A 27,935-nucleotide genomic window follows, 5' to 3' on the forward strand; every position below is an offset into this window, starting at 1 on the left:
CTTGGTGATTTGTACAAGCCCTTAGCAATCAGTGCACTCAGACAGCCCCAGTAGCGAGAGAATTACAGCCGCCTTTGGGATGGAATTGTTGTGTCAGCAGCACCTGCTTGTTGTTACAATGTATCACCAGCAGTCACATGACCACTATGGGCAGGAGCCGCATGACCTGGGTCACGTGATGAATTAATTGGGTCTGCAAGTGCGGAAGAAGCAAGTTCACAGTCACAAACGGGATATGAAGGAACCAGTGATTAGCAGGGCTGAAGGAGCTAGACTAGGGCTTCATCATACATTGTGAGGGGGGCATAGGAAGCCGAAACACTCTGTACAGATATGATGAAGGGGCATCCAGAACACACTGTATACATAGGGTAATGGGGCATCCAGAACACACTGTATACATAGGGTAAAGGGGCATCTAGGTACATATGTAGTGTTCTGTCACTGACAACAATGTTTTTGTCTATACACACAACCTTGGATTGACTATAGTATTTTTATCTACACATTTAGTAATTTATTCACATTTTATATGTATGTTTTTTTATACAGCACAGACATAATTTTAAGTTAGAGGAATAGGATGGGAATTAACTTGTTTTAGTTGGTATTTTAGATAAAGGGATATTTTCCAAAACTGATGTTTAAATAGGGAAATATATATATATAGCTAATTTAAGCTGTGGACTCGCCACGGAACCGAAAGTTGAACCGAGCAGATGGTGAAACTATTTAGTTTATGACATCCAATAACTACAGGTAAGTGATGGGAAATGGGGGTTAAAGAGACATAATAGAGCATGGGAAATGGGCATAAATAAATAAGAACATTTTATTTATGCACATATGTTTAATGTGTTTTACTCCAGCAAAGGGATTAAAATATGGTTTATGTCTCCCAGGAGATGCACTGCTGAGCCAATCCTGAGCAATTGTTGGAGGATATGCACATATGCTGCGCCTGATTAGCCCACCAGCTGTGTGCTGCTTTTAATGGCTCCTGGGCTGATTTGTACTAATATTTTAGCACATTTGCAAGGGTTAAAACCCCAGAGACAAGCATCTGTGAACTAATAAAATGTAATATGCATTAGATCATGTTATTGTTGCACTATACGTTTGTCCGTTAAAACTGCACATAGCCATCCTCGTGGCTCAGCTTACATTGGTTGAACAGCTTCATCAAAAATGAAAAAAAATATATGTTTTTGGAAGGGGGTGGGCTGCAGCTGCATGACAGATAACAGTTTATTATGAAAGTTAAAAATACCTTTGGCAGCATTTAAAAACCCCACATACAATGTTGAGTCTCACACTGAGGTTCAGGGCTAGAAAACTAATTATCAATGTATTTTCAGAGCTTTACAGAACACAAGTATGGATGGAGAGAAAAGTCATTGGCGGTTTGGATCCTTGTCCCTACCATCAAACTTCTCAGATTGTCCCCCCAACAGCTCTCAGTGGATCTGGAATGTATTTAGCGAATGTGCAAATGAAGGGCGAGATGTGGCCAGCGTGGTTTTAGGACTGGTTTCCATCCTTTGCTTCGTAGCCTCTTCCTTCCCGTAAGTATATTTTGGGTTGTAATTATACCACAAATCTCTACACTTGTTGAATTTACAAAGTAAGTAACAAGCATAAAGCAATCATTTTGTTTAGCTGTTACATTAAAGGGATAGTCAATTTAAAATTAAACTTTCATGATTCAGATGGAGCAGACACTTTCTAATTTACTCCTATTATCAATTTTTATTTGTTCTCTTGCTATCTTTATTTGAAAAAGCAAGAATGTAAGCATAGGAGCTTACCCTTTTTTGGTTTAAATGTAGCCACCAATCAGCAAGTGCTACCTAGGTGTTGAACCAAAAGTGGGCTGGCTCCTAAACTTGCATTCAAATAAAGATACCAAGAGAACGAAGAACAATTGATAATAGGAGTAAATTAGAAAGTTGCTTAAAACTGCTGCTCTAGCTGAATCATGGAAGTTTAATGTTGACTAATCTATCTCTTTTATATAAATAAGTATCTGCTTGAAGTCAGTGCTGACATTTTAAAGTAGTGTGTAATGTTGCCTATAATCTACATATCAAGGGTGGACGTTGGTACTGGGAATTATTTTTTGTTACTTATTGATGTTTTCCTTGTTAAAATTCCCACCCCATCTTCTTGATCCGAGTAGAACTAAGTGCTTTTAAAGGGACATGAAACTCAAAATTTATCTTTCATGATTGAGATGGCTTATACAATTTTTCAACCACTTTCCAATTTACTTCTATTTTCACATTTTCTTGTTACCCTCCTGCTTTTCAGCAAAGGATACATTAGGAGTGTCTAGCACTATATGGCAACAGTGTTATACATCAGCAAGAACACTAGATGGCAGCACTATTTCCTGCCATAAAATGAGAACAAAGCAAATTTGTTATTAGAAGTAAATTGGAAACTTTTTATTAAGTTGTATTCTCTATCTGAATCATGTCTCTTTAAATGTGTGGCTAGTGCCAGTTTTTGAGGTTTTGGGGCTGTACAGTATCGACAGTGGGTGCTTAGTGCCCCTGTAGAACGCCTCTAATTGGAGGAATACATTTTATTTGGGAATCATCATTATTAATGTAGGGCTGTTTTGTTGTTGAGTGCCGATTATTTGTTTTTTGTAAAATTAAGTGGTATCTTAATTTACAGAACATGAGGGCTGAACTCATTGATTAATGTTCCAAGTATTGTGTGTTCTTTGTGCTTTAAAGTGAATGTAAACTCACTGGTTGTGCTTTACACCATATTATTGATCTCTCCAAATCATGGGGACTTTAATTCATCGTTTTTTTTTTTATTCAAACTTTGTAATGCACAAATCAATTTTTTTCTTATATTTTGGTCTGTGATTCCACCGCCCGTCATTTTGGTCCCTCTTTCCTTGAATGATTGACAAGAGCTATTGCCAATCCATTGTTCCCTCCCGGGGCGTCCAGCCACTTTCTTGCTACATCATCAGCTTCTTCTGCGCATGCGTTAGGCAATACTATCCACCTTCTAAAGAGATGCGTGTCCACGCTCAGAGTATATGCAAGGGTAACGCATGCGCAGAGTAATTTAATAGTGTATAGAACGCATGCACATATGTCAAGGATCAGATTGCAACGCATGCGTGTAGTAAGAGCCTTATCTGGTGCGCGCATTAGACATACGTGTAGAACGGGTGGGACCGCTCTATACGTCACAATGCTCCGAAACAGGAAGTTGCAAGTAGGAGTAGTCCTGCTGCGAATGTATTGAATGTTGGTAATATAAATCTAAATAAACTATATATATATTTTTTTTAAATAAAAACTTAGCGGTTTAACTAGTTACTATTTCAGGCAGATAAAATTGACATTCACTTTAAGTAAATAGCTGCATATTTTCTTTTGTGTCTTAATGGGGTACAAGTTTCCCCCCCCCCCCCCCCACTATAAAAAGGACTTGGCCTGTAAGAAAACTACTTCCTTGGTCATTTAAAAAAGAACCAAAAGCACACTGTCTGTCACTTTCCACTGCTCTTAATCCCCTAAGGACCCCCTGATTACCTGTAAGCAAGTCTACAGACAATCCGTAGGGTTGTACCCGCTGATTGTACCAGGTTTGCAAATTTTGCTTACTAAATTTTATAGTTTTCAAAGTGTATAAATCATTTTATTTTGTATGCATATATTTTGCAATGTAGTTACTTTTATGCGCTGTATGAATAATGTCTATGATATAGGGTTGTAGCCTTTATTACCCATTCCCCAGTTTTGCATAAGCAAAACAGTTATAATACACTTTTTACCTCTGTGATTACCTTGTATCTAAGCCTCTGCAGACTGCCCCTTATCTCAGTACTTTTGAAAGACTTGCATTTTAGCCAATCAGTGCTGACTCATAAATAACTCCACAGGAGTGAGCACAATGTTATATATGTATATATGGTACACATGAACTTTCACTGACTAACTGTAAAAAAAAAACTATTAAAATGCACTGAGGTAAGAATTGACCTTCACGGTCTTAGAAATTAGCAAATGAGCCAACCTAGGTTTAGCTTTCTAAAAAAAATACCAATAGAACAAAGCAAATTTGATGATAAAAGTAAATTGGAAAGTTGTTTTAAAATTGCATGCCCTTGCTGTCTGACTTATGAGAGTCTGGGAGGGTTGAGCTCTTTCCGAGTTTCCCCGGACCTTCCACCCTTCTTCCCTGATCCCCTTCCCTAGGATATGGGTTAGGGGTTATAACCCCGCCCTCTTCACTGTATACTCACGGGGGGCTCCCTTCGACTACAGTATTGCTGACTACCCTGTCTGGTATAGTTGACAGATCCTTTCCGCTCTGACCTGTCGCGATAATCCTCTAGAGGACTACCGAGACCTTGACCTCGCTACTGGTAGGGGCCCCTCTGGTGCCTCTGTAGCAGTGACGTGCAGTGAGGTCACAGGCTGGTGAGACACTAGATATGATACGCCGGAGAAACACATATACAGAGGGCCGCAAGTACCCCCAACAGGGCAGGTTTAAATGATAGCTGAACCAGTACACAGGTGACATAATCAGGTGATGGGTGAGAGCAAGTTAGTAACCTCTGAGTTACTGATCAGCTGATTACTTCACCTGTGCACTGATTCAGCTATAATGAAAACCTGGCCTGTTGGGGGTACTTGAGGACCATTGTTGAGAAACACTACACTAAAGCACCAGCTCATCGGAAATTTGATTACCTGGAGAATAAAGCACACATACTCTGCTCACTGACACCCACACACACTCTGCTCACATACACACTCACACAATTCTAGTAGACATTTTCTCTGTCGGAGTCCTGACATATATTTCCCCCCCCCCCCCCCCGAGCATGAGGGAGCACTGGCCCACTGGTTAGTGAAGATATGCGCCTTATGCCCTGTCTGACTCATATTTACAGCCATCTTAGTATTGAGACATGTGGAACAAACTCCGAAGTTAGTTCATTGCACAACCTTCTCGCCTCACTTAAAGGGAATTAATTAATGGGTTTTCTTGTTCCTCCTTTCCCTTATCCTGCTTCCCTTCCCTTTTAGGAACTATATTTGTAAGCATACTTATGCAGAAAGTTGAAATGCGGATATGTTTGCACCTATTCCCGACCAAACTCTAACCATCAGGTCGGGCTTGGTGCTGTGCATTGTGTTAATCAGAATTTTCGCAAAATAAAATTAAAAAAATAAATAAAAAATAAAAATTGCATGCCCTATCTGAATCATGAAAGTTTAATTTTGACTTGACTATCCGTTAAAGGGGGGATATAGCACACTGCACAGGGTTTTGTGGATATAACAGATTTACTGATACTGACTTGCAGTTAAACACCAATATATTTTGTGTGGTACTCACAGCAGTTACACTATTCTTATATACAATTTGATTGTCAAAATCAAATAGTCTATGGGAAATCAGAGAGACCACTTTTGTTGTACATTTTTGTTGGGGGGGGAGCTGCCCCAGAGCGCCTTCCTTGTCTTCATTTATAGCAGTGCTTCTGAATTAATTGTCATATTACATATAAAGATGTACAACAATCATAGTCTTAATAATCGTATATCTCTATAACCTGATCAAGTTATTTCTCTGATCCATATAATTATGAAGACATTCTATTTTTGAGCAGTTTTTAACCTACTAACAATTTGAGCTGTAGTTTTTACTTCCTCGTGGAGAATTCTGCTGAACCACACTTTCAGAAATTGAGCACTAAAATTATTTGCACAACCAACATTGTTATATTAATATACTTTCTAAGACACTACAGACAGCCATGCTTTTTTATTAGCTTTTTACAACAGGAGACTGCTAGTTCATGTGTGTCATATAGATAACATTGTGCTTACGCCCGGGGAGTTATTTAACAGTCAGCACAACACAGCACTACACAGCACTAATTGGCTAAAACGCAAGTCAATAGATAAAAAATAAATAGTCATGTGATCAGGGGGCTGTCAGAAAAGGCTTAGATAGAAGGTAATTACAGAGGTAATAAGTGTATTAATATAATTGTGTTGGTTATGCAAAACTGGGGAATGGGTTATAAAGGGATTATCTATCTTTTTAAACAACAAAAATTCTATTGTAGACTGTCCCTTTAAGTGTGTGCAATGAATATATATTCCCAGACTAACTATAAAATATTTTGGAGTGTAAAATTCTTACTTTGAAGTAGAAGGGTTTCAGGAACATTAACCCCTTGTAATTCTAATATTTACTGGTATGTTCATTTTTTGCAAGGCTGCAAAGTTTGAACATTTTTTTAATACATTGACACCTTGTTTGTGACAGTTTTGCAATTGCGAAACTCAACCACCACTTGCCTTATGCAGAGGAGCCAATACAGACGTGTTATTGGAATAGGAGCGATGTTAGCAGAACTCACGTTGCTTTTGTTTATTATCTTATCACATTTGCTGAGAATAATTAGAGGCATATATGATGCAGGGTTAGCCTTGTACAGTGTGCAACGGTTTATATGTCGTCTGATGAAGGGGAGCTGTCCCCGAAACGTCACGTACATAAAAGTTTCTATTGCTTATCCTTAAGCCCAGCGAGTGCTGTCTTCTATTACCTGTATGTGTGTGTGTGTGTATGTATATACAATGGCTGTGTATGTATATACAATGGCTTGCACTCATTGGTCTTTTGAAAAAAAAACGCCTTTTAATGTAACGTGTGCCTTTATATATATATATATATATATATATATATATATATATATATATATATATATATATATATATATATATATATATATATATATATATATATATATATATATATATATATATAGAAGAACAAGGAAACTCCTCGGCACACCAGGGATAGGTAAAAAGCCAGTCTTTATTTAGTGAAAAATAAAAGCAAGATCCTCATACAGCAACATGGTAAAAACAAAACATGAACTGGAACAGGGGGAACAACACCTCCTGTGACATCATACGCGTTTCATGCCTCTGGGGCACTTGTTCACTGATAGAGAACAGGTGGTGTAGGTGCTCTTAATATACAGATTTCTGTCCAATGACATAATATCAATTAAAACACAACTCATTAACCCCTGAAGTTCCTATCACAAACAAAAAGTTCTAACCTATATAGCCTCTCTATGTGGAACCTATTACAAAAATGTGAGCATATATGTATACATTGCAATATATATTTAATTCACAGTGTCACAATTTAATATAAACCATATATACTATTGTTTTTCTTTACATAAAGTAATAATAAAATATTAATACTGTAAAACAAGAAATGTGATAAACTCAAATTAAAGTATAGGTATATATCTAAACTGGACATCAAGACCTAATCCTCATTGTAATGTAAATCATATTTAGAGACAAAAGGGTTCATAATACATTAATTAAATAGTATTATGCATATAAGAACACTCCTTTTCCCTTAACAATACATTATAGTCGATTGGTCAACGTTGAATAAACATATTTACATCCATTCTGGAATTCAAACCTGTAGGTACCCTAGTTTTTAAATGCAGAATCCAAAAAACCTCTCTTTCATCAAGTTTCTTTTCCCTATCTCCACCCCGGGGATGTCTTGGTATAAAGTCTATGCCCTGTACTTTCAACAAAGATTTATCAGAATTGTGAAAATTTCTAAAATGTTTGGCAATGGGCGTCCTTGAGTCAGGGTCCTCTATGGACCTAAGATGTTCCATGACCCGGTCCTTCAAGGACCGTTTAGTACGTCCCACATATTGAATATTACATCCCTGACAAGTCAATAGATAAATTACGTGTGTACTATTGCAGTTTATGAAATATCTTATGTCACTTGTCTTGCCTAGTGCTTCTGATCTGCAGGTGTTACCCTGAACTATGTGCGAGCATGTTTTGCATCGTGAGGCATTACATTTGTAACACCCCTTACGTTTTTGTAACCATGTATCATTTACAACTCTGGGTAGCATAGAGGGCGATAATATGTTTCTCAGAGTCTTTGCTTTACGTGACACAAATTTGCAACCTCCCTCCAGAACTCTATTTAATTTTTCGTCACTCTCCAGGATTGGAAGACTCTTTTTAATTATTTTACAAATCTTTCCATACTCCATACTGTATGGTGTAGTAAAAATGGGTACGGAGGTAAAAGATTTCTCATTACTCTCCCTTATGCCCCTTCTATCTTTTTTATAAGTTAGAAGTTCTGACCTGGGGACCTGATCTATTTCAATTTTTGCTTGAGTCAAAATATTTTTTGGATAGCCTCGTGATTTTAGTCGCTTCACGGTGTCTGCAGCATGCTCTTCATATGTTTTCGGATCAGTACAGTTCCGTTTCACCCGAATGAGTTGGCTTTTGGGGATGGAGGCAAGGAGATGTGATGGATGGCAAGAGTCATATTTGAGGATACTGTTACCCGACGTGGGCTTACGGTATAGTTCAACCTGAATTTCTTCATCTATTGGTCTAATGGTCACATCCAAAAAATTTAAAGAATCTGCACTGGATTCTATTGTAAAAATGAGATTTAACCTATTACTTGACACATATTGATGAAAAGAGTGAATAGACTCATTATCTCCATCCCAGATAAATACCAGGTCGTCTATGTAGCGACCATAGTAAATAATGGATTGCCTAAAAGGGTTTGTATCTCCAAAGATGTGGAAGAGCTCCCACCAACCTAAAAATAGGTTGGCGTAAGATGGCGCAAACTTGGCGCCCATGGCCGTTCCACATCTTTGGAGATAGAAACGTCCTTCGAAAAGAAAAAAGTTGTGAGTCAGCAAGTATTCCGTGGCTTGCAACAAAAAGGATATCGTGGCCTCATCATAATTAGATCTATATCTTAGAAAAAACTCTAATGCCTCCAAACCTTTATCATGAGGTATTGACGTATATAATGAAGAAACGTCCATGGACATAAGAGTATAGCTGGATTTCCATGAAATCTCTTGTATTTGTCGAATGAAAGATGTGGTATCTTGAATATAGCTTGGTAGTGCTAAAACTAGAGGCTGCAAATATATGTCCACTAATTCAGATAGTGGTTCGTTAAGGGACCCTATCCCCGCTACAATGGGGCGCCCTGGGGGATTTAGGGGATCTTTATGTATTTTGGGGAAATAGTGAAATACGGCAGTTACCGGCCACTCCGGAATCAGATATTCTGACATATTGGCCGAAATAATACCATTGTCCATGCCGTATCTCACTATTTCCCTCAATAAACTCTTGTATGCTGCCGTAGGATTGGTGGCCAAAGTACAATATGTATTGCGATCTGATAATTGACGGGAGGCTTCCAGGACATAATCTTGCCTATTTAGGACTACTAGGTTTCCACCCTTATCGGACTCTCGAAATACAAGATTTTTATTTGAAGTTAATTGTTTCAATGCTTTATTGTCGGATACAGTGAAATTTTTATTGGAATGTTTGGTACTGTCTGTAGTGGTGGAGGGAGGATTTTTTAAATCACTGTCAAGTTTAATGAGTTGGTTTTCAATGGTTTGTTGAAAAATATCCAACGAATTACCTCTCGTTTGTACTGGATAAAAGGTACTTTTATTTTTTAATCTAGATATATTTATATCTTGTACAGATGGACCATGTCTAGTACCATCAGTATCTAACAATTGTAAATCTTCCATGTCCTGTATACAGCATTTGTCTTGAAATGTCAAACCACTCCCAGAGTCGTTGATAGGTTGTTTATGAGAAACATTGTTTTCCCCGTCCGATAATAACTCTGTCTCAGACTCATCTTTTAGAAAGTGTTTTTTAAGGGTGAGCAACCTCACAAATTTGTTTAAGTCTAAAATGGTCTGAAACAGATTGAAATGACAGGACGGAGAAAAACTAAGTCCTCGTGACAATACCTTCTCTTCTTCATGACTAAGATTATAGTTAGATAAATTAATCACTTCTTTTGCAGATATCTGTGTGTTTGTTTCCTCCTTACTCTCTGTGGGTATCGTTTTGTTTTTTCTGTGTCTACGACGGTATCTGTTTTGGCCCCCTCTACGTGTTCTTTTGGATGTAACGGTTTTAGAATTGAGTGAGGTGGGCCTAATCCGTTTTTTGACAATGCTAATTGGGGAACAATAGGTGTATTGAGTACTGATAACTGTTCTGAAGCATCATGTGTGTATCCTGCAGAATCACTGTCTGATGTATCGTAGTCATACTCTGTATCACTAAAAGTTACCTTTTTATTCTGTTTGGATTTTTTATATCTGAGTTTTCTACTCTTATTGTTGCTAACAGAGACTGATCCTTTTTGGGACCATGAGTAAACATTTTCAGTATCGTAGTCCATTTTATCTCTGTTAATTTTTTGTGCCTTAAATTCCCATAATTCTCTCCGAAATTTCTGCATATTTTCTTTAAATTGGGTATCATAAAGACCAAATTCAGGGTCTGTTTGTACCTGTTTTAGTTCAATTTGTAAGTCTTGCATTTGTTTAATCAGTGTTAGCCTCTGTTGTTTTTTATAATTAATCAAAATTGTAATTAGTGTTTGTGAACATGTGGAAAGAGCTGTATTCCATTCCTCTATGAACTTAGAGCATGTAACATGGAATGATGGAAATTTTTTAATTCTAAGTCCCCTAGGGATATGTTCTCTCTGTTGGTAGATAAGGAAGGTCTTAATGTCCAGTTCTAGTCTAATATCTGTCTTTCTTAAACTATCCATTTGTACAAATAAGCTCTCTAGATCATGTTGAACATCATCTAACCAAGACTGTAATGTGTCTGCTGAAGGATCTAATGTTTGTGTAAGATCCTCAAAAACAAAACCTTGTGCTTCTTGTGTTTCCATGATATATTGATAGGTATAGACAAAAATAACACTTAAAATAGATATATAGCGTCTATATTAAACCACAATAGTCACCACAATAGTATTGTGAAATATTTATAGAAGCAAAAATTCATATCTGTTGTACTGTGGCTGGAAGTACAATGGTTGTTCAGTAAATTTTTTGCTGATATATATATATATATAGAGTGCCCAGTCAAAAACAAGCATCAAAAATGACAGATAATATAAGTAGGCACCTAATATATCATACTTGTGGATTAGTCAAATATTATGTCATGTATCCAATTTATACCACAATAGTTAATAAATCAAATAACCATAAAATACTAGCAGATGCATATATTGAAATCAATCTGCTTAAGAAGGATGATTAACCCTATATGTTAATTGAGGTCCATCCGTCGTAGAACACTTAGTAAGGAGATTAATTAATAAACACCAACGAAACATGAGCCTAAATATACTTTCTGTTAGATAAATGACGATATCCAAATATTCAAATATTATCGCCAAGGAATTTAGTGGGTAAAAAACACAGAATATCGTAAACAAACTCTCAAATGGTTACCAATGATTCATGTGTGCTGTCAACCATGTATGTAGTTAAGATTTAAGACTTTTTGTTGCAAGCCACGGAATACTTGCTGACTCACAACTTTTTTCTTTTCGAAGGACGTTTCTATCTCCAAAGATGTGGAACGGCCATGGGCGCCAAGTTTGCGCCATCTTACGCCAACCTATTTTTAGGTTGGTGGGAGCTCTTCCACATCTTTGGAGATACAAACCCTTTTAGGCAATCCATTATTTACTATGGTCGCTACATAGACGACCTGGTATTTATCTGGGATGGAGATAATGAGTCTATTCACTCTTTTCATCAATATGTGTCAAGTAATAGGTTAAATCTCATTTTTACAATAGAATCCAGTGCAGATTCTTTAAATTTTTTGGATGTGACCATTAGACCAATAGATGAAGAAATTCAGGTTGAACTATACCGTAAGCCCACGTCGGGTAACAGTATCCTCAAATATGACTCTTGCCATCCATCACATCTCCTTGCCTCCATCCCCAAAAGCCAACTCATTCGGGTGAAACGGAACTGTACTGATCCGAAAACCTATGAAGAGCATGCTGCAGACACCGTGAAGCGACTAAAATCACGAGGCTATCCAAAAAATATTTTGACTCAAGCAAAAATTGAAATAGATCAGGTCCCCAGGTCAGAACTTCTGACTTATAAAAAAGATAGAAGGGGCATAAGGGAGAGTAATGAGAAATCTTTTACCTCCGTACCCATTTTTACTACACCATACAGTATGGAGTATGGAAAGATTTGTAAAATAATTAAAAAGAGTCTTCCAATCCTGGAGAGTGACGAAAAATTAAATAGAGTTCTGGAGGGAGGTTGCAAATTTGTGTCACGTAAAGCAAAGACTCTGAGAAACATATTATCGCCCTCTATGCTACCCAGAGTTGTAAATGATACATGGTTACAAAAACGTAAGGGGTGTTACAAATGTAATGCCTCACGATGCAAAACATGCTCGCACATAGTTCAGGGTAACACCTGCAGATCAGAAGCACTAGGCAAGACAAGTGACATAAGATATTTCATAAACTGCAATAGTACACACGTAATTTATCTATTGACTTGTCAGGGATGTAATATTCAATATGTGGGACGTACTAAACGGTCCTTGAAGGACCGGGTCATGGAACATCTTAGGTCCATAGAGGACCCTGACTCAAGGACGCCCATTGCCAAACATTTTAGAAATTTTCACAATTCTGATAAATCTTTGTTGAAAGTACAGGGCATAGACTTTATACCAAGACATCCCCGGGGTGGAGATAGGGAAAAGAAACTTGATGAAAGAGAGGTTTTTTGGATTCTGCATTTAAAAACTAGGGTACCTACGGGTTTGAATTCCAGAATGGATGTAAATATGTTTATTCAACGTTGACCAATCGACTATAATGTATTGTTAAGGGAAAAGGAGTGTTCTTATATGCATAATACTATTTAATTAATGTATTATGAACCCTTTTGTCTCTAAATATGATTTACATTACAATGAGGATTAGGTCTTGATGTCCAGTTTAGATATATACCTATACTTTAATTTGAGTTTATCACATTTCTTGTTTTACAGTATTAATATTTTATTATTACTTTATGTAAAGAAAAACAATAGTATATATGGTTTATATTAAATTGTGACACTGTGAATTAAATATATATTGCAATGTATACATATATGCTCACATTTTTGTAATAGGTTCCACATAGAGAGGCTATATAGGTTAGAACTTTTTGTTTGTGATAGGAACTTCAGGGGTTAATGAGTTGTGTTTTAATTGATATTATGTCATTGGACAGAAATCTGTATATTAAGAGCACCTACACCACCTGTTCTCTATCAGTGAACAAGTGCCCCAGAGGCATGAAACGCGTATGATGTCACAGGAGGTGTTGTTCCCCCTGTTCCAGTTCATGTTTTGTTTTTACCATGTTGCTGTATGAGGATCTTGCTTTTATTTTTCACTAAATAAAGACTGGCTTTTTACCTATCCCTGGTGTGCCGAGGAGTTTCCTTGTTCTTCTCTATGTGCAGCGTCTGGACAGAGACGTAATCCCTACGTGCACCCGCAGTGGCCGAGGAGCAGGACACGTGGTAACGCAGAAGAACGCCGTGAGAAAGAGTTGTAAGTTTGTACGTTTCTGGGTCCTATATTTATGGGCTGTCTCCTAGATTTTGAACAGATTTGTCAGCTTTAAAGGGACAGTCTAGTATAAATTAAACTTTCATTATTCAGATAGGACTTTTACTTGTAATCAACTTTGCAATTTACTTTTATCATCAAATTTGCTTTTTTCTCTTGGTATTCTTAGTTTACACTAAACATAGGTAGGCTCATATGCTGATTTCTAAGCCTTTGATGGCTGCCTCTAATTACATGCTTTTTAAATCTCTTTTCAACACAAAGAGACAGAAAGTACACGTGGGCTATGTAGATAACACTGTGTTCAGGCACAGGGAGTTATTTAAGATTTAGCACAAAACAATGCTAAATTTAAGACAATAGATAATAAACAGTCACAGTCATGTGATCAGGGGGCTGGAAGAAGGTTCCTAGATACAAGGTAATCACAAAGGTAAAAAGTATATTAATATAACTGTGTTGGTTATGCAAAACTGGGGAATGGGTAATAAAGGGATTATCTATCTTTTTAAACAATAACAATTCTATGGTAGACTGTCCCTTTAAAGGACCATTAAACTTGAGATTTTAACAACGCATAAAATGTTTCTTAATTGCAAGTGAAACATTATTGCAATATGCATTAATTATTTATTGTGAAGCCTTGTGTTGTAAAATACATCTAAAATTTGTATTTGTTTCACTTTAAGGCAATTTATGTGAGCTTTTGTTTACTTTTCCCTCCCTCCCTAAGCTTCTATGGTGTCACATGATTTTAAAAAGTGGATTATCAGTTTTGCATCAACAATCATGATAGGCAAAGCATTCTTTGCAATAATAACTAAGTTGAATCAGCGCTAAGCCAAAGGGAATACAAGAGTGCGGGCTACCCCAGTGTGTACAAGTGCAGAGTTTGTGCTGTATCTAAATTATTAATTTGTGATTGGTTAGCAGGGGTTATTTTGTTCTGGGGGACAGGGAAATCCGTAAAAAAGAAAAAACGTAAAACAATATACTAATTTGACAAAACAAAGCTGCAATTTTAATTGCAAAATGATTCTTATATATGAAGGTTTATAATTATGTAGTTTACAATGTGTGTTTAGTGTCCATTTAAGAATAATAAAAAAAATTTCTTTTAAGACCAATAAAACTATACTAGGTTTAAAAGTTAAAAAGAGATTAGATAAAATTGGCGGCACTGACCCACAATGTTACTAAATTTAAGACTGACTGGGGTTTGTCACCTTGTTTGCATACTGTTACTATCTGTTTGTTTGTGTTTAATTTGAACCAGTAATGCAGAGCGCATATTCGCAGGGCAGATAAATAACCCAGATATGTGACAATGTACAGTCAGATCCGGGAGTGTCTGCATTCCTAAATATAGATTGCATTATATGATCATTACATGACTTGATGCATCATATAATAATTATCATTGTTTACTGTCATTTTTGTTTTTTATTTGATTGTAAGTTTGTAAACGACCAACTCTACCGTCAGGAATGAAAAAGGTGTAACAAAGTGAGAACCTAGAATTAAGTGACCCATTTATATGAATAACAGAGATTACATTGTTCTTATGCACATCCCAGGTATTTATTTGTATCTACTGAGTGCATCGTTACAAAGTCTGCTGTAAAGTATTTCACCTTCAGTGCAGTTTTACGTTACAATCCTCTATAGTTAAGTTTTTGTTTCACATTTTGAGATGGACAGTGCTGCACTATGTTCCTTCATTTTGAAGCCTAAATTATCTGATACAGCATTCTTCCTATATTCTAACAAGATCCAGTTTTTACAGAAACTCATATTTTATTATTATTTATTTATAAAGCGCCAACAGATTCCGCAGCGCTGCCCATGGGTACAAGGATAAAAGTACAATGGAGAAACAATACAATAAAATAATTTTTTTTACAGACAAATATAGGGGGAATTGAGGGCCATTTGTTAATGAGTCGGGTGATGGGCTTCCCTGAACAAAAAGGTCTTTAGAGAATGTTTAAAGAAGGAGAGGAAGTGCGTTCCAGAGTGTTGGTGCTGCATAAGAGAAGTCCTGTAGTCTAGCATGAGAGGAGGTGATGGTAGAGGATGCAAGGAGCAGGTCATTGTTGGATCTTAGGGGGCGGGTTGGGGTATATTTGTTGATGAGTGAGGACAGGTAGGGTGGGGCAGCATTTGTGAGGGCTTTGTAGGTCAGGGTTAGAATTTTGAATTTAATTCTGCTGTGAATGGGGAGCCAGTGAAGGGACTCACAGAGAGGTGCAGCAGAAACGGAGCTTCGAGAGAGGTGGATTAGCCTTGCAGATGTATTTAGAATGGATTGACACAATGATATCTGATTATACCTACAAGCTCAACCCATTTTATTAGGTTGTGGCTTCAAAACACAAAATCTGCTAATTCATATACACAAATAAGCCTTAAAAAAGCAGATCTCATACATTTTATACTCTACAGCTGGTAAAAATAAGTAATTGGAAAAACATTTTATAGTATACTGTTCCTTTAAGTATTCCCTATTAACCCAATTTGCTTTGCACAAGATTCCTCTCCTCACGTTTCCATCTACACAACTTCTCCCTAGTATGTCCATGAGAGTTTAAGCTCACAGGCCTGCATGTCCTATAGAACACATTACATCATCTCTTGACAAATGTAATAAAAAGCTAGGATGCAGTGACATGGTTTTATATCGGTTGTACAGTCTGAGAAATATTCGCAACACGTGCTGTGACAGTGTAGGGCTGGGGCCACCACTTGCAGCTGTAGTGTAGGGATCACATTTTATGGAACTGCATAGGATGCAATCCAAAATCTTCCAACATGTCTGTGTTTTAACCTCCAGGAGCCCCTGAAGACTCTTTCTGTGTCCCGTCAATCCTGCTTTCCTCCCCCACTAGAGCTTCTATGTACTACCCCTAACCTGTTTGCTTGTGTGGCATTCTGGGACTTGTAGTTCCTAGAAATGCAGCCCAGAAAAGGTCCATCTGCACCAGGCTAAATTTTAGTAGCAACTGGCACACTGAATGCTGTCTTGAGGGCTCCAAACCAGTGCACCAGGGCCTAATTTAAAGGCTACCAGGTTTGTCAAACTGTGCTCTAAATAAAAGTTGTATTCATCACTAGTTTTGTAATTCATGGGCAAAGTCCCCTTCATGTGTTTGTAGCTGTGATGTGTAAATGTTGTGTTACCACTTTATTATCCAGAGTGCTACAGAATATGTTGGTGGTTTATACATGGATAATGGAAAACAAGGCTGGTTATTTAACATTATATATGTTTGTTTTTTTTATGTGTAATAAATAAGTGATTTTCTGTTTTCTTTATTTGATATCCACTCACTCCCTTATCTCTCCTCTCAGACAGTACTATAGGTCCTGTAAGACTGGAAATATGGACAAGGCACTTTCCATCTGGTTCCTGATGGGATGGCTGGGCGGAGATTCTTGTAACTTTGTGGGAGCCTTCCTATCGCACCAGCTTCCCTTACAGGTATAGCTCCCCACAAACGCCTGCAGTGTGACAAGTTAGCAGGCATTTGTTAATAATTAAGAGGCCAATTTATCAAATGTCTGTCGGACCTAATCCTACAGTGTGGATCAGGTCTGACAGACATCGCTGAATGCGGAGAGCAGTACGCTCTCCGTATTCAGCATTGCACCAGCAGCTCACAAAAGCTGCTGGTGCAACGCCGCCCCCTGCAGACTCGCGGCTAATCGGCCGCCCACAAGGGGGGTGTCAATCTACCCGATCGTACTCGATCGGGTTGTATTATGGCGATTCCTGTCCGCCTGCTCAGAGCAGGCGGACAGGGTTAAGGGGCAGCTGTCTTTAGACCGCTGCTTCATAACTGCTGTTTCTGGCGAGTCTGAAGACTCGCCAGAAACACGGCCCTTTAAGCTCCATTCGGAGCTTGATAAATGGGCCCCTATGGCTAAGCACTGGACGAAATGCGTCAAACTTTCTCTGCATGCTATTTTATCAATATTAATTCATGATATCTATATATATATATATATATATATATATATATATATATATATATATATATATATATATATATATATATATATTTTTTTTTTTATTATTATTAACTTTTGCGTCTCATGTGGGCTGTCTCTTCCAGACGTACACTGCTGTCTATTACGTGCTGGCGGATCTACTGATGCTTTTCCTGTACGTGTATTATAAGTTTAGGAACCAGGGTCCAAATTGTAAGTATGCACATCAAACATTACTGTTCTGTAAAATGCATCAACATGCGTGATGTTAGCTGTTCGTTTTTGCACTGGAAGTATTGTATTGTATTTTGTTTATTTGATAATTAATGAAAACAAAAATGCACAACGAAACATTGATATAGGCATAAGAGTCCTGTGAAGTGGAATAGCCTAACTTGCACAAGGTAAGGAGAAATCCAGAATCCAGTTCTCCAGACATTTCTGAAAACTAAGGGATTGTTCTGATTTTTAATCGAAGCCCCTCCCGAAAAAATAAAAATAAATTCCAGCGGCACAAAATATATATTATAATATACATTTATTTAATGTATTATTCCTTTAACCCCTTCCCGCCCTTAGGACGTTCTATGCTGTCCTAACTGCATTTGGATTTCACTTTTTAACTTATCAGTTTACATCGGAAAGTTGTTTATAATTATACATGCCCTTTCTGAATCATGAAAGTATAATTTTGACTAGACTTTACCAAGTTTCCAGAGGTAGGAAATAGATGTTCCCAGCAGACCGGAAAAGACTCTGGAGTATTGTATTTATAAATATTTATCTTGTGGAAAACAGCAGCTAAATGACTGATAAAGAAGCAGACGATTATTCTGATTTCTCTCTCCACTTATTAATATTTTAATTTAAGAAAAATACAGTAATTTCCTTACACAGCTGTTTTAATCAATCAGTCTATGTACTTTATAAGCTGTATCTGGGGAGGGAGCTGAAAGTACCCAGTTATTATATTGTAGCACCCCCCATTCTCACAGTAATTTTCAAGGCTGTGACTTGTCTACAGAAGTAAATAGTGTGTGTGTGTGTGTGTGGGGGGGGGGGGGGTTAAATAAGAATAAGTTAAGCTTTAAATGAAGTTAGAGACACTGAAACCAAATTTATTTCTTTTGGGATTCAGATAGAGCATGTAATTTTTAAGCAACTTTCTAATTTACTCCTATTATCAATTTTTCTACGTTCTCTTGCTATCTTTATTTGAAAAAGAAGGCATCTAAGCTTTTTTTTTTTTTGGTTCAGAACTCTGGAACCAAATTTATCCACCAATCGGCAAGGACAACCCAGGTTGTTCACCAAAAATGGGCTGGCATCTAAAATACATTCTTGCATTTCAAATAAAGCTACCAAGAGAATAAAGAAAATTTGATAATAGGAGTAAATTAGAAAGTTGCTTAAAATTTCATGCTCTATCTGAATCACAAAAGAAAAAAAATTGGGTTCAGTGTCCCTTTAATGATTTAGTTCTGTTACTATAGTTGCATCCGAAGTCAAATGTAATATTTAACTTTTCTCGATTTTTCCCTCTTCCAGTGTCCACCCCAATAAACGCTGTGTGTGGCTTTGTGGTCTTTGGTTCCGTAGCAGTGATTTCTTCTCTCCAGAAGCCCGAGCACGATCTATCATACTCTGCTGTTGGCAGACGGCACCTGCTTGCAGTTAACGAGTCAGGAGAGGAGGTGAGGAACACCTGTTTGGCATGAATGTTATCCATTTACAAAACACTAGAGGGCAGCACTATTTCCTGCTATGTAGTGCCCCAGATGCCTACCTAGGTATCTCTTCCACACAGAATATCATTGGAATGAAGCAAATTTGATAATAGAAGTAAAGTGGAAACTATTTTAAATTTATATGCTCTGTCTGAATCACAAAATATTTTTTGGGGGTTTCATTTACCTTTTTTTTTTTTAAAAGATACTTTTGTTGACAAATACATTTTTATGTAGAATTCTTTTTATAATGAGCTTTATTTTAGTTCTCAGTATCTATAGAAGAAAAAGATGACCACTGTAGGGGTGAACAAATGATCTGCACAGACTTGTTAACCCTTTGGCTGCTAAGCCATATCCCACCTGGGTGCTAATATATAAAATGTTTTTTGTTTTTACAGACCCCCAATACTTACACTGTTGGAAAGGTTAAGCGATTACCTTTCCAACAATGGCTCTTGGGGGTCTGTAGCTACTTAGATGCCTGAGATACAGGCTTCTAAGCAGCATACCCCCCTCCTCCTATACTTAACATTGTTAAGTATAAATAAAGTTGCGCTATGATGTCATCACGTAATTGCACATGATGTCACCGCGCATCACGTGATGCCCCGGCGATGCCTGTCACTCTACAGGCACGATCGCCGGGGTAGGAGCAGTAAGGAGCCCCCAGATCTCCCTCAAGGTGGGAGAGTGCTCATGACGGCTCTGAGCCATCATTAGCACCAGAGTGAGAAAGGGTTAATGGCAAATATATATCTCTCATGCATATACAGCAAAGAAACATTTGGACGACAAATAAAGAACCAAAAGTCCCATAGAGTCTGCTCGTATTTCCTACAGCCTTGATTCTTAGGGTAGCCTCATGCAAATCCCAGGCATACTTCAGTTCCAGTATTTGTCCTTTCATTTCTATCAAATGTCTATTCCATGAATCAACCATCATTTCTGCTTCTGAAAAATGACTCCTTAAATCGCAAACCTTTCCAACTTAAAGGGTCAGTCTAGTTGAAAATAAACTTTCATGATTCAGATAGGGCATGTCATTTTAAGCAACCCTCTAATTTACTGATATCATCAATTTTGCTTTGTTCTCTTGTTATTAGTTGAAAGCTAAACCTAGGTAAGCTCATATGCTTATTTCTTAGCCCTTGAAGGCCGCCTCTTATCTGAATGCATTGTGACTTTTCACAACTAGAGGGCGTTGGTTCAATGCCATATAGATAACATAATGCCCCTGGAGTTCCCTAGGAGTATGCACTGATTGGTTAAATTCAAGTCTGTCAAAGATCTGAAATAAGGGGGCAGTCTGCAGAGGCTTAGATACAAGTTAATTACAGAGAGAAAAGTGTATTTATATAACTGTTGGTTATGCCAAACTGGGGAATGGTAAATAAAGGGATTATCTATCTTTTATACCATAAAAATTCTAGTGTAGATTGTCCCTTTTAAGATAATCCCCTATCTTTCTAGGTCATTTTGAAAGGATATTGGATCAGTTATCATAACTATGAATGTGAGGTGCTGTATGTTATTTATATTTTGCACAGTGCTGATTTGATTAAATGAAAATGTATATCCTTTGTTGAAGGAGCACCAATGCACTATGGTAGCTATATGAGGCGAGGCAATGACAAGAGGCCTATATGTGCAGCCACCAATCAACAGCTAGTTCCCACTAGTGCGTTGTTGCTCCCGAGTCTACCTAGGTATGCTTTTCAATAAAGGGTACCAAGAGAACAAATCAAATTTGTGTGAGCTGTATGAAGTCCTAGATGCGACTTACATTACTACCACCTAGTGGACACTACTCTGTATTGTCAATATGTAACCACAAAAACTAACTTCAAGGGACATTAAACAATATAAATTGTTTAATTGCATGTAGTAAAACAACGTTGCAATATTTCATTATTTTGTTTTCCTTTACTGTAATTTAATTATAAATATATTGTGGGCTTCACAATTCATGTTGAGCATTGAAGTATAGACACAATTATATTGCACACAGTCATTGGTTGCACACTCTAGAAAGCCATTTATAACCATTCCTAATTTGCCTTAGCAGAACAGATGACCTAAGTTATAACATGGCAGAGCTAACGGTTTTGTGGACATTAGCTTTACCCTTTTATATATGTGTACATATGTATGTTTATATGTCTGTAAATAAATGTATATACAGCGTGACATTGGGGCGTTACAGTATCATATCGGCCAAGTCTAAATGTTTTTAAAACAAATTAACATCATTTTTACTGCAGTTATTTTTCAGTAGCCAAATTTCACCCCCCCCCCCCCCCATTTGTTTAATTTGGAAGAGCCAATCTGGGCGTCATTCCGCAGACAACATGGCTATAGCTATGGTCTTACATTTAGCATTAAGAAAAAACCAACAGTTCTTAGTCTCTACATAGATACAAGATGGAGGCAGCTTGGTTATATATTCTTACATATATAATACATTGTTTTGCAGTTGTTTTCTGATAGCTAATTAGTGACATATGTAGCAGAGTTAGCCATGGGAATTAGAAATTGCTAATTTTTCAGAGCTGACTTTCGTGAAAAAGGGGCAAAATAAATCATATATTGCAAAGTAGTTCTGCATAATGAAACCAGACATTTCAAGGTGATAACTGCCTCTCTTTTGAGACCATTTATTCCATTCTTTTGGTATGCTTAGGTTTCCTTCAATAATTATCTTTTTCTATGTTTTTATTTTTTTAAATTAAAGTGCTGGCAAATTCCGTAACACTGGGTACAAGTAACAAAATTAGATTAATACAAAAGTAGGAGGGCCCAGCACCAAAGAGCTCACAGTCTACTCTATAGCAGCAATAACATATGTACTAATATACTATGTATTTATCAATTAATATCAGTAGTTAAAGGGTTATTACTCACTCTAATTTGAGAGCTAGGAAGCCACAGAGAACTGCTGAGATTGAGTCAGCAGCAGTTTCAGTTCTAGACCAGAAGTTCTCTGACTCCCTAGCATTATTTTAGCTATGTGCTTAACCCATTTGCAGGGGTTAAACACAGTTGCAGGGTCACTTGTACTAAAATGATACTCACAAATTAGAGCAAGTCTTTCATTATAATGATCCTTTGAAATAAGGATTTGGTTTTTTCAGTCTTCATATATCTCTGTCTTCTAAGACAAATATCCCAGAACAGAATGAGGAGTCACATTTTAACACTTTGACACTTTTTATACTAAATTTGACAATCTCATTGGAGTACATGTAGTAGAGCGCCCTCTGCTGGAAAAGGGGAGTCAGAATAAGCAGAGACCATCTGTGTTGTATGAGGATTTCTTATTACAGTTCTGTACATCATACCTCTGTTAATGAGTGTTTGTTTGTTTTTTCCCTCTGGCTGTGCAGTAAAGAGCTATTATAGTTGTGTACCAGTCTCTCAGCACTATACTTTTTCTAATGTCTCAGGCATATTCTGTGTATACTGTATGTATTTAATGTGCTCTATAACCGCAAGTACAGGCAAATACAACACTTGCCTGAGGATATAATGTGGGTACTGATCTATGTTTCTTTTAGCCATTTACCACTCAAGACATAATCGGATTTGTAATCGGTTCCATTTCGTCGGTAATGTATCTATGTTCCAGGATTCCTCAAATCATAACCAATGTAAGTAGCTTAGCGTCCATGTTTGTGTGTCCATGTTTGTTTGTATGTGTTTATTGAGTTAACTTATTTCCACTACTGTGGCCAATTAGCAACAGGTCTAAATGAGCTCCTGTACTTATCAAGTAATCCGTGTACAGCATGTTGCAGGGTCAGTATTCTGTTATGGATCATGTAGTATGTGTTCTTTCTACTTCTTGAAGAGGGGATTAAGTGCTTAATTACAGAAAAAGCAGGCACATCAGTGAATGTACCCTGTAAAGTTTTTTATTTTTTATTTTTTTGTAAGATATTTATCAGTACTCAAAAAAACAAACAAAAAACCCCAGTGAACTACTATATAAATATCACAAACGCAATACAGGAAAGAATATTGTTTTAAATTATATACTGTTGAGATATCGATGCATTTTCATAGCAAACACGTCACAAAAAATATGGAACTAATTTGTGTCTCCTCCTTGCCCAAGGGCCGTGTTAATCTTCTCTGTATTGTTCCAATTTTAGTATATGTGCTGGCAAAGCTAGCACAATAAAGTTTTGTATGTTTAACTGTAATTAAACTTTTTATGGGGATTTAGGGTTTAAAATCTAACGAAAGATGGATAAGTGTGAGTAAACCATATTGAGACGAGATGCACCACATCCCTTATGGATCAAACCAAGGCAGACCATGAGAGATGCATTTTGTAGCCTTTACTGTAAGCATTGTACAAATTGTCACAAAGGTGAGCAGGTCAGGTGTTGCTGTGTGTGCATAGCTATTGGTCGGTGTAGTTGTGTCTGCACAGGTCCAGTGTTGCTGTTGTATGTATCAGTGCAGGTGTCGTCTTCGTTAGTGAACACGTGGATTCATTATTATCATTTTTACATTATTATGTTAAAGATTTTTTTTTTTCTCTCCAGTTCAAGAGAAGATCAACAGAAGGCCTGGCGCTGTCGCTGTTTTGCCTCGTTATTCTCGGTAACCTGATGTACGGGCTTAGCATTCTCCTGAAGGCACCAGACAACGGGCAGTCAGAGAGCAATTATTTGTTGCATCACCTGCCCTGGCTCGTCGGCAGTCTGGGTGTGATGAGTCTGGATGTTATTGTATCCTTCACTCTGTGCTGCAGTGATTTTAGATAGGAACCTCATTTATTACTTTGGCGCATTTTGTCACAGGGGTGACATGATATAAATTTAAAAGGATATGAAACCCAATATTTCTATTTCATGGTTTAGATGGAGCATACAATTTTTAAACAACTTTCAAATTTACTTCTATTATCTAATTTGCTTTGTGTTTTGGTATCCTTTGTTGAAAACCCAGTAGGCTCAGGAGCTGGAAGCTAGCAGCTGATTGGTGGCTGCACACATATGCCTCTTGTGATTGGTTTACCATTGTGTTTAGCTAGCTCCCAGAAGGGCATTGCTGCTTCTTCAATAAAGGATACCAAGAAATTTAAAGCAAGATTGATAACAGAAGTGAATTGGAAACCTATTTAAAAATGTATGTTCTATCTATATCATAAAACTAAAACAAATGGGTTTCATGTCCCTCTAAATGGATTCATTTAACTCTCTCTCTACCTTCATATTAATAGGCACATTGTGTTTGTGCAAATTAAATTTCAAAGTGCTCTACTGGGCACTGATGTTGTATGTTAGATTTGTTTGTTTAAAATACATTTTTAGGTAACCAATTTTCATCCAATTGGGCAGCTTATCTGAATTTGTAAGACCAGAAAAGCAGAGTAGTTTAAAGGGACAGCCAAGTCCAATTTTTTTTTTCATGTTTCAAATGGGGCATGTCATTTTAAACAACTTTCCAATTTAATTTTATCACCAATTTTGCTTTGTTCTCTTGGTATTCTTAGTTGAAAGCTAAACCTATGAGTTTCATATGCTAATTTCTTAGACCTTGAAGGCCGCCTCTAATCTAAATGCATTTTGATAGTTTTTTACCACTAGAGGGCATTAGTTCACGTCTTTCATATAGATAACATTGAGCTCATGCACATGAATTTACCATGGAGACAGCTCTGATTGGCTAAAATGCAAGTCTGAAATAATGGGGCAGTCTGCTGAGGCTTAGATACAAGGCAATTACAGAGGTAAAACGTGTATTATTATAACTCTGTTGGTTATGCAAAACTGGGGAATGGGTAATTAAGGGATTATCTATCTTTTAAAACAACAACAATTCTGGTGTTGACTGTCCCTTTAATCATGTTATATAACATGGTCATCTATTCAGAATATTTCTAGGTCTCTGTTGCATAAGGTTTTTCTTGATACTCCACATAAAGGTAAAATGCAGCTGATTCTGTATACATAGAGCATAAAGCAATAGGCTAGATTAGTTTTGCAGTTTTATATGTGAGTTCACTCCTAGCTGATTAAAATAAAAGTAATTAAATTTTGTTCTACTATTAAAAGTGAAACATTTAACTCTGTATTTAGAGGCCCACACTATTTTTTTTTATTTTAAAAGGAAGGATTCTCTTAAAGGAATGTGAAAGTTTATAATTCAGACAGAGCATACAAGTAAAAAAAACAAAACATTTTTGTTCTGTTATCAAATTACCCATGTGCACACTTCCCTTTAATTGCAAGGGCGGGCACCGTGTACATTAATATGTGCTATAAATGTCATTTTATTAATGTATATTTAGTGTTTGTATTCCCCGTTTCAAGTTGCCTCCTTTACTCGATCATAGATCATTTTTCAGTTTATTCTCTACCATAAGAAAAGTTCCAGCTCTTTGGACGAGACTACACCGATTCTTGGTCAGCAGAGGAGCCCCATCTATACCTGAAAGTTATTTTATTAACAAAAAAGGGACCTAAATATGGACACGTGCCAAGTTGCACCCAGCCACAGCATTACACAGATAACCCTACACCCTCTCCTCTATCTTATTCAGCTCTCGGCTGCAGCACTTTTTTTAAAAATAATTTTTGTTTTATATAAAGCCAGAGATGCTATATTTTTTATCCCCATCACTGTGAGATCAACACATTTTTACCCAGAAAAATCACTGTATATTTGTAGGCTATTTTATATACTTTATATATTTTTTTTATTTGGTGTGGGGGTGTAGGTTGTTTTTATTTTTTAAATATATGCAAATACTTAATATTAGATATTGAAACAAATACATGGCCTTTACCTGGATCAAATAAAGGGATAAAAATATTATATATGTTTACATATTCTATTGTAGCAGAATTACAAAAGCACATACTGTAGCGGTCAGTCTGCACCAGACTTATCATAGATTTGCACAACATATATGTAGAAGGGACGCTGCTTACTTTAAAACATATGGTGTTTTATAGAACCACAAATCGGATGAACAGATTCCAATATTGCTGGGGCTGCTGTTCTATGTGTTACACCGCGTGGACCAGGTGTTTTTGTTTATTTTAAGGAATTGAACTGCATTAAACCTGAAAGAACATTGGATTGCCTCTGTCTGATTTCATCTGCTCGTATTGAGTTTCCACTCGTAAACGTAGACATGAAAATCTCTTTGAAGTCCAGTCCTGCTGCCTGTATCTGTGTCTGTATTTGCTGGGGACACACAAGGGCTTTAAGGAAACTGGTGTCTGTGAAACTTTTGTTGATATTTTTACTGTACAAACATGGAACAGGTCTGTATATAGTAATGTGTTCTACATTAGCTATAAACTATCCTTTTACTTACAGGATGAAGTACTGCAAAAGGTATCACAAAACTTTAAAAAATAATTTGTATGTACAAAAACAGATGGCAAACCTATTCCTGAGTATGCAAATGTGCACATACTGTAGGGCACTCTATAGCACTGGTTTTCAAACCTGGTCTACCCAACAGGCCAGGTTTTCTGTATTACCTTGGATGAGAGCAGGTAAAATAACAATGTTTACTAATCGGCTGAGTTCACCTGTGCTTTAGTTCAGATATCCACAAAATGTGTCCTGTTAGAGTGTCCTGACTGAGGACAGGTTTGAAAACCAATGCTCTATAGTCTCCCTAAGTAACCAGATCTAGACTCCTTGGTGAGATGTAATAGAGCTGTATTTTCTCAACCTTATTAGCAGAAGTACCCTTGTAGGTCTAAGCAAATCCCCTAAATATCTCTATCTTCAGAAATTAATTCTACTCTAATAAAATAAAGCTATATAATGGATATTTAGGGGTCAATTTACTAAGTACTGGGCAGACATGATACGCTGTAGCAAATCATGTCTGCCCAGCATCACTAAATGCCGGCATTTAACATTGCACATGCATTTCACAAGAAATGTGCAGCCAATTTGCCCCCTGAACAATTTGCGGCCGCTAGCAGGGGTGTCAATCATCCTGATTGTATCTGATCAGGATGATTGCTGTCTGCCACTTCTGAGATGGCGGATGATTTAAGGAGCAGCGGTCTTATGACTGCTGCTTCTTAACTTTAGTTTCCGTATCGCTGGAAACTACGGGTGGAGAATGCAGCATCCCCTGCTTATTAAATCTCCCCCCTTAGTGTTAAAATACATAGCATTACTGACGGCCTTAGATTTTTTAACCACTGCTTTTCCATGACTAGCGCTGCTGATTGGATCAGCATAATTTTATGCTTGGGACCAGCAGTGCTCTGCCAGTCCAGAGCGGGGACTTTAAATATGTGATTAACCCATATGAGGGAAATACATAGAACATGTAGTTTTAACTCTAGTGATGTTGTAATGCTAACAGATTAGAGCATGTACTTTTAACACTATGATGGCCATTTAATGACTACCAGCAGCATACAGGTATATGTTCATTAAGGGTTTTTCAGGCCATCATAGCGCGGGTCTTGCTGACAGCGGCAAGATCATGCTATTATCACCTTCTTTCTTTCAGCGGCAAGACCATGCTATCAAAAAAATTCAAGCCCCATAGAAAGACAAGCGACATGCAGTGTACATTGCTGGTCCTTAAGGGGTTAAGTCAATGCATGTTTTAGAGAAGAATCCTGATTAGAGTAAAGGTTGTAAGGGATAAATTATGTTATACAT

General features: G+C 37.2%; 1 protein-coding gene and 1 pseudogene across 1 annotated transcript; one reads left to right on the forward strand and one right to left on the reverse strand.

Annotated features, from left to right (window-relative positions):
• Positions 1-166: 166 nt before the first annotated feature.
• SLC66A1 (solute carrier family 66 member 1) lies at positions 167-25,945 on the forward strand. The gene is made up of 8 exons (XM_053690295.1): positions 167-759; positions 1,359-1,565; positions 16,909-17,038; positions 17,673-17,760; positions 19,096-19,241; positions 22,832-22,924; positions 23,828-24,013; positions 25,624-25,945. Exons 1-8 carry the CDS (start codon positions 740-742, stop codon positions 25,720-25,722), a joined length of 969 nt encoding a protein of 322 aa, XP_053546270.1. The 5' UTR covers positions 167-739; the 3' UTR covers positions 25,723-25,945.
• LOC128639297 (uncharacterized) lies at positions 23,353-23,452 on the reverse strand (annotated as a pseudogene).
• Positions 25,946-27,935: the final 1,990 nt, after the last annotated feature.

Source organism: Bombina bombina, chromosome 8 (genome assembly GCF_027579735.1).
Source record: "Bombina bombina isolate aBomBom1 chromosome 8, aBomBom1.pri, whole genome shotgun sequence".
Classification (NCBI taxonomy): Eukaryota; Metazoa; Chordata; class Amphibia; order Anura; family Bombinatoridae; genus Bombina; species Bombina bombina.

Bases quoted from the DNA above. Each gene is read 5' to 3' on its own strand.
- SLC66A1 (XM_053690295.1), top strand. From the start codon at position 740: ATGACATCCAATAACTACAG. The intron at 1,566-16,908 runs GTAAGTATATTT...CTCTCCTCTCAG, and splicing joins TTCGTAGCCTCTTCCTTCCC to ACAGTACTATAGGTCCTGTA. The intron at 19,242-22,831 runs GTGAGGAACACC...TGTTTCTTTTAG, and splicing joins TTAACGAGTCAGGAGAGGAG to CCATTTACCACTCAAGACAT.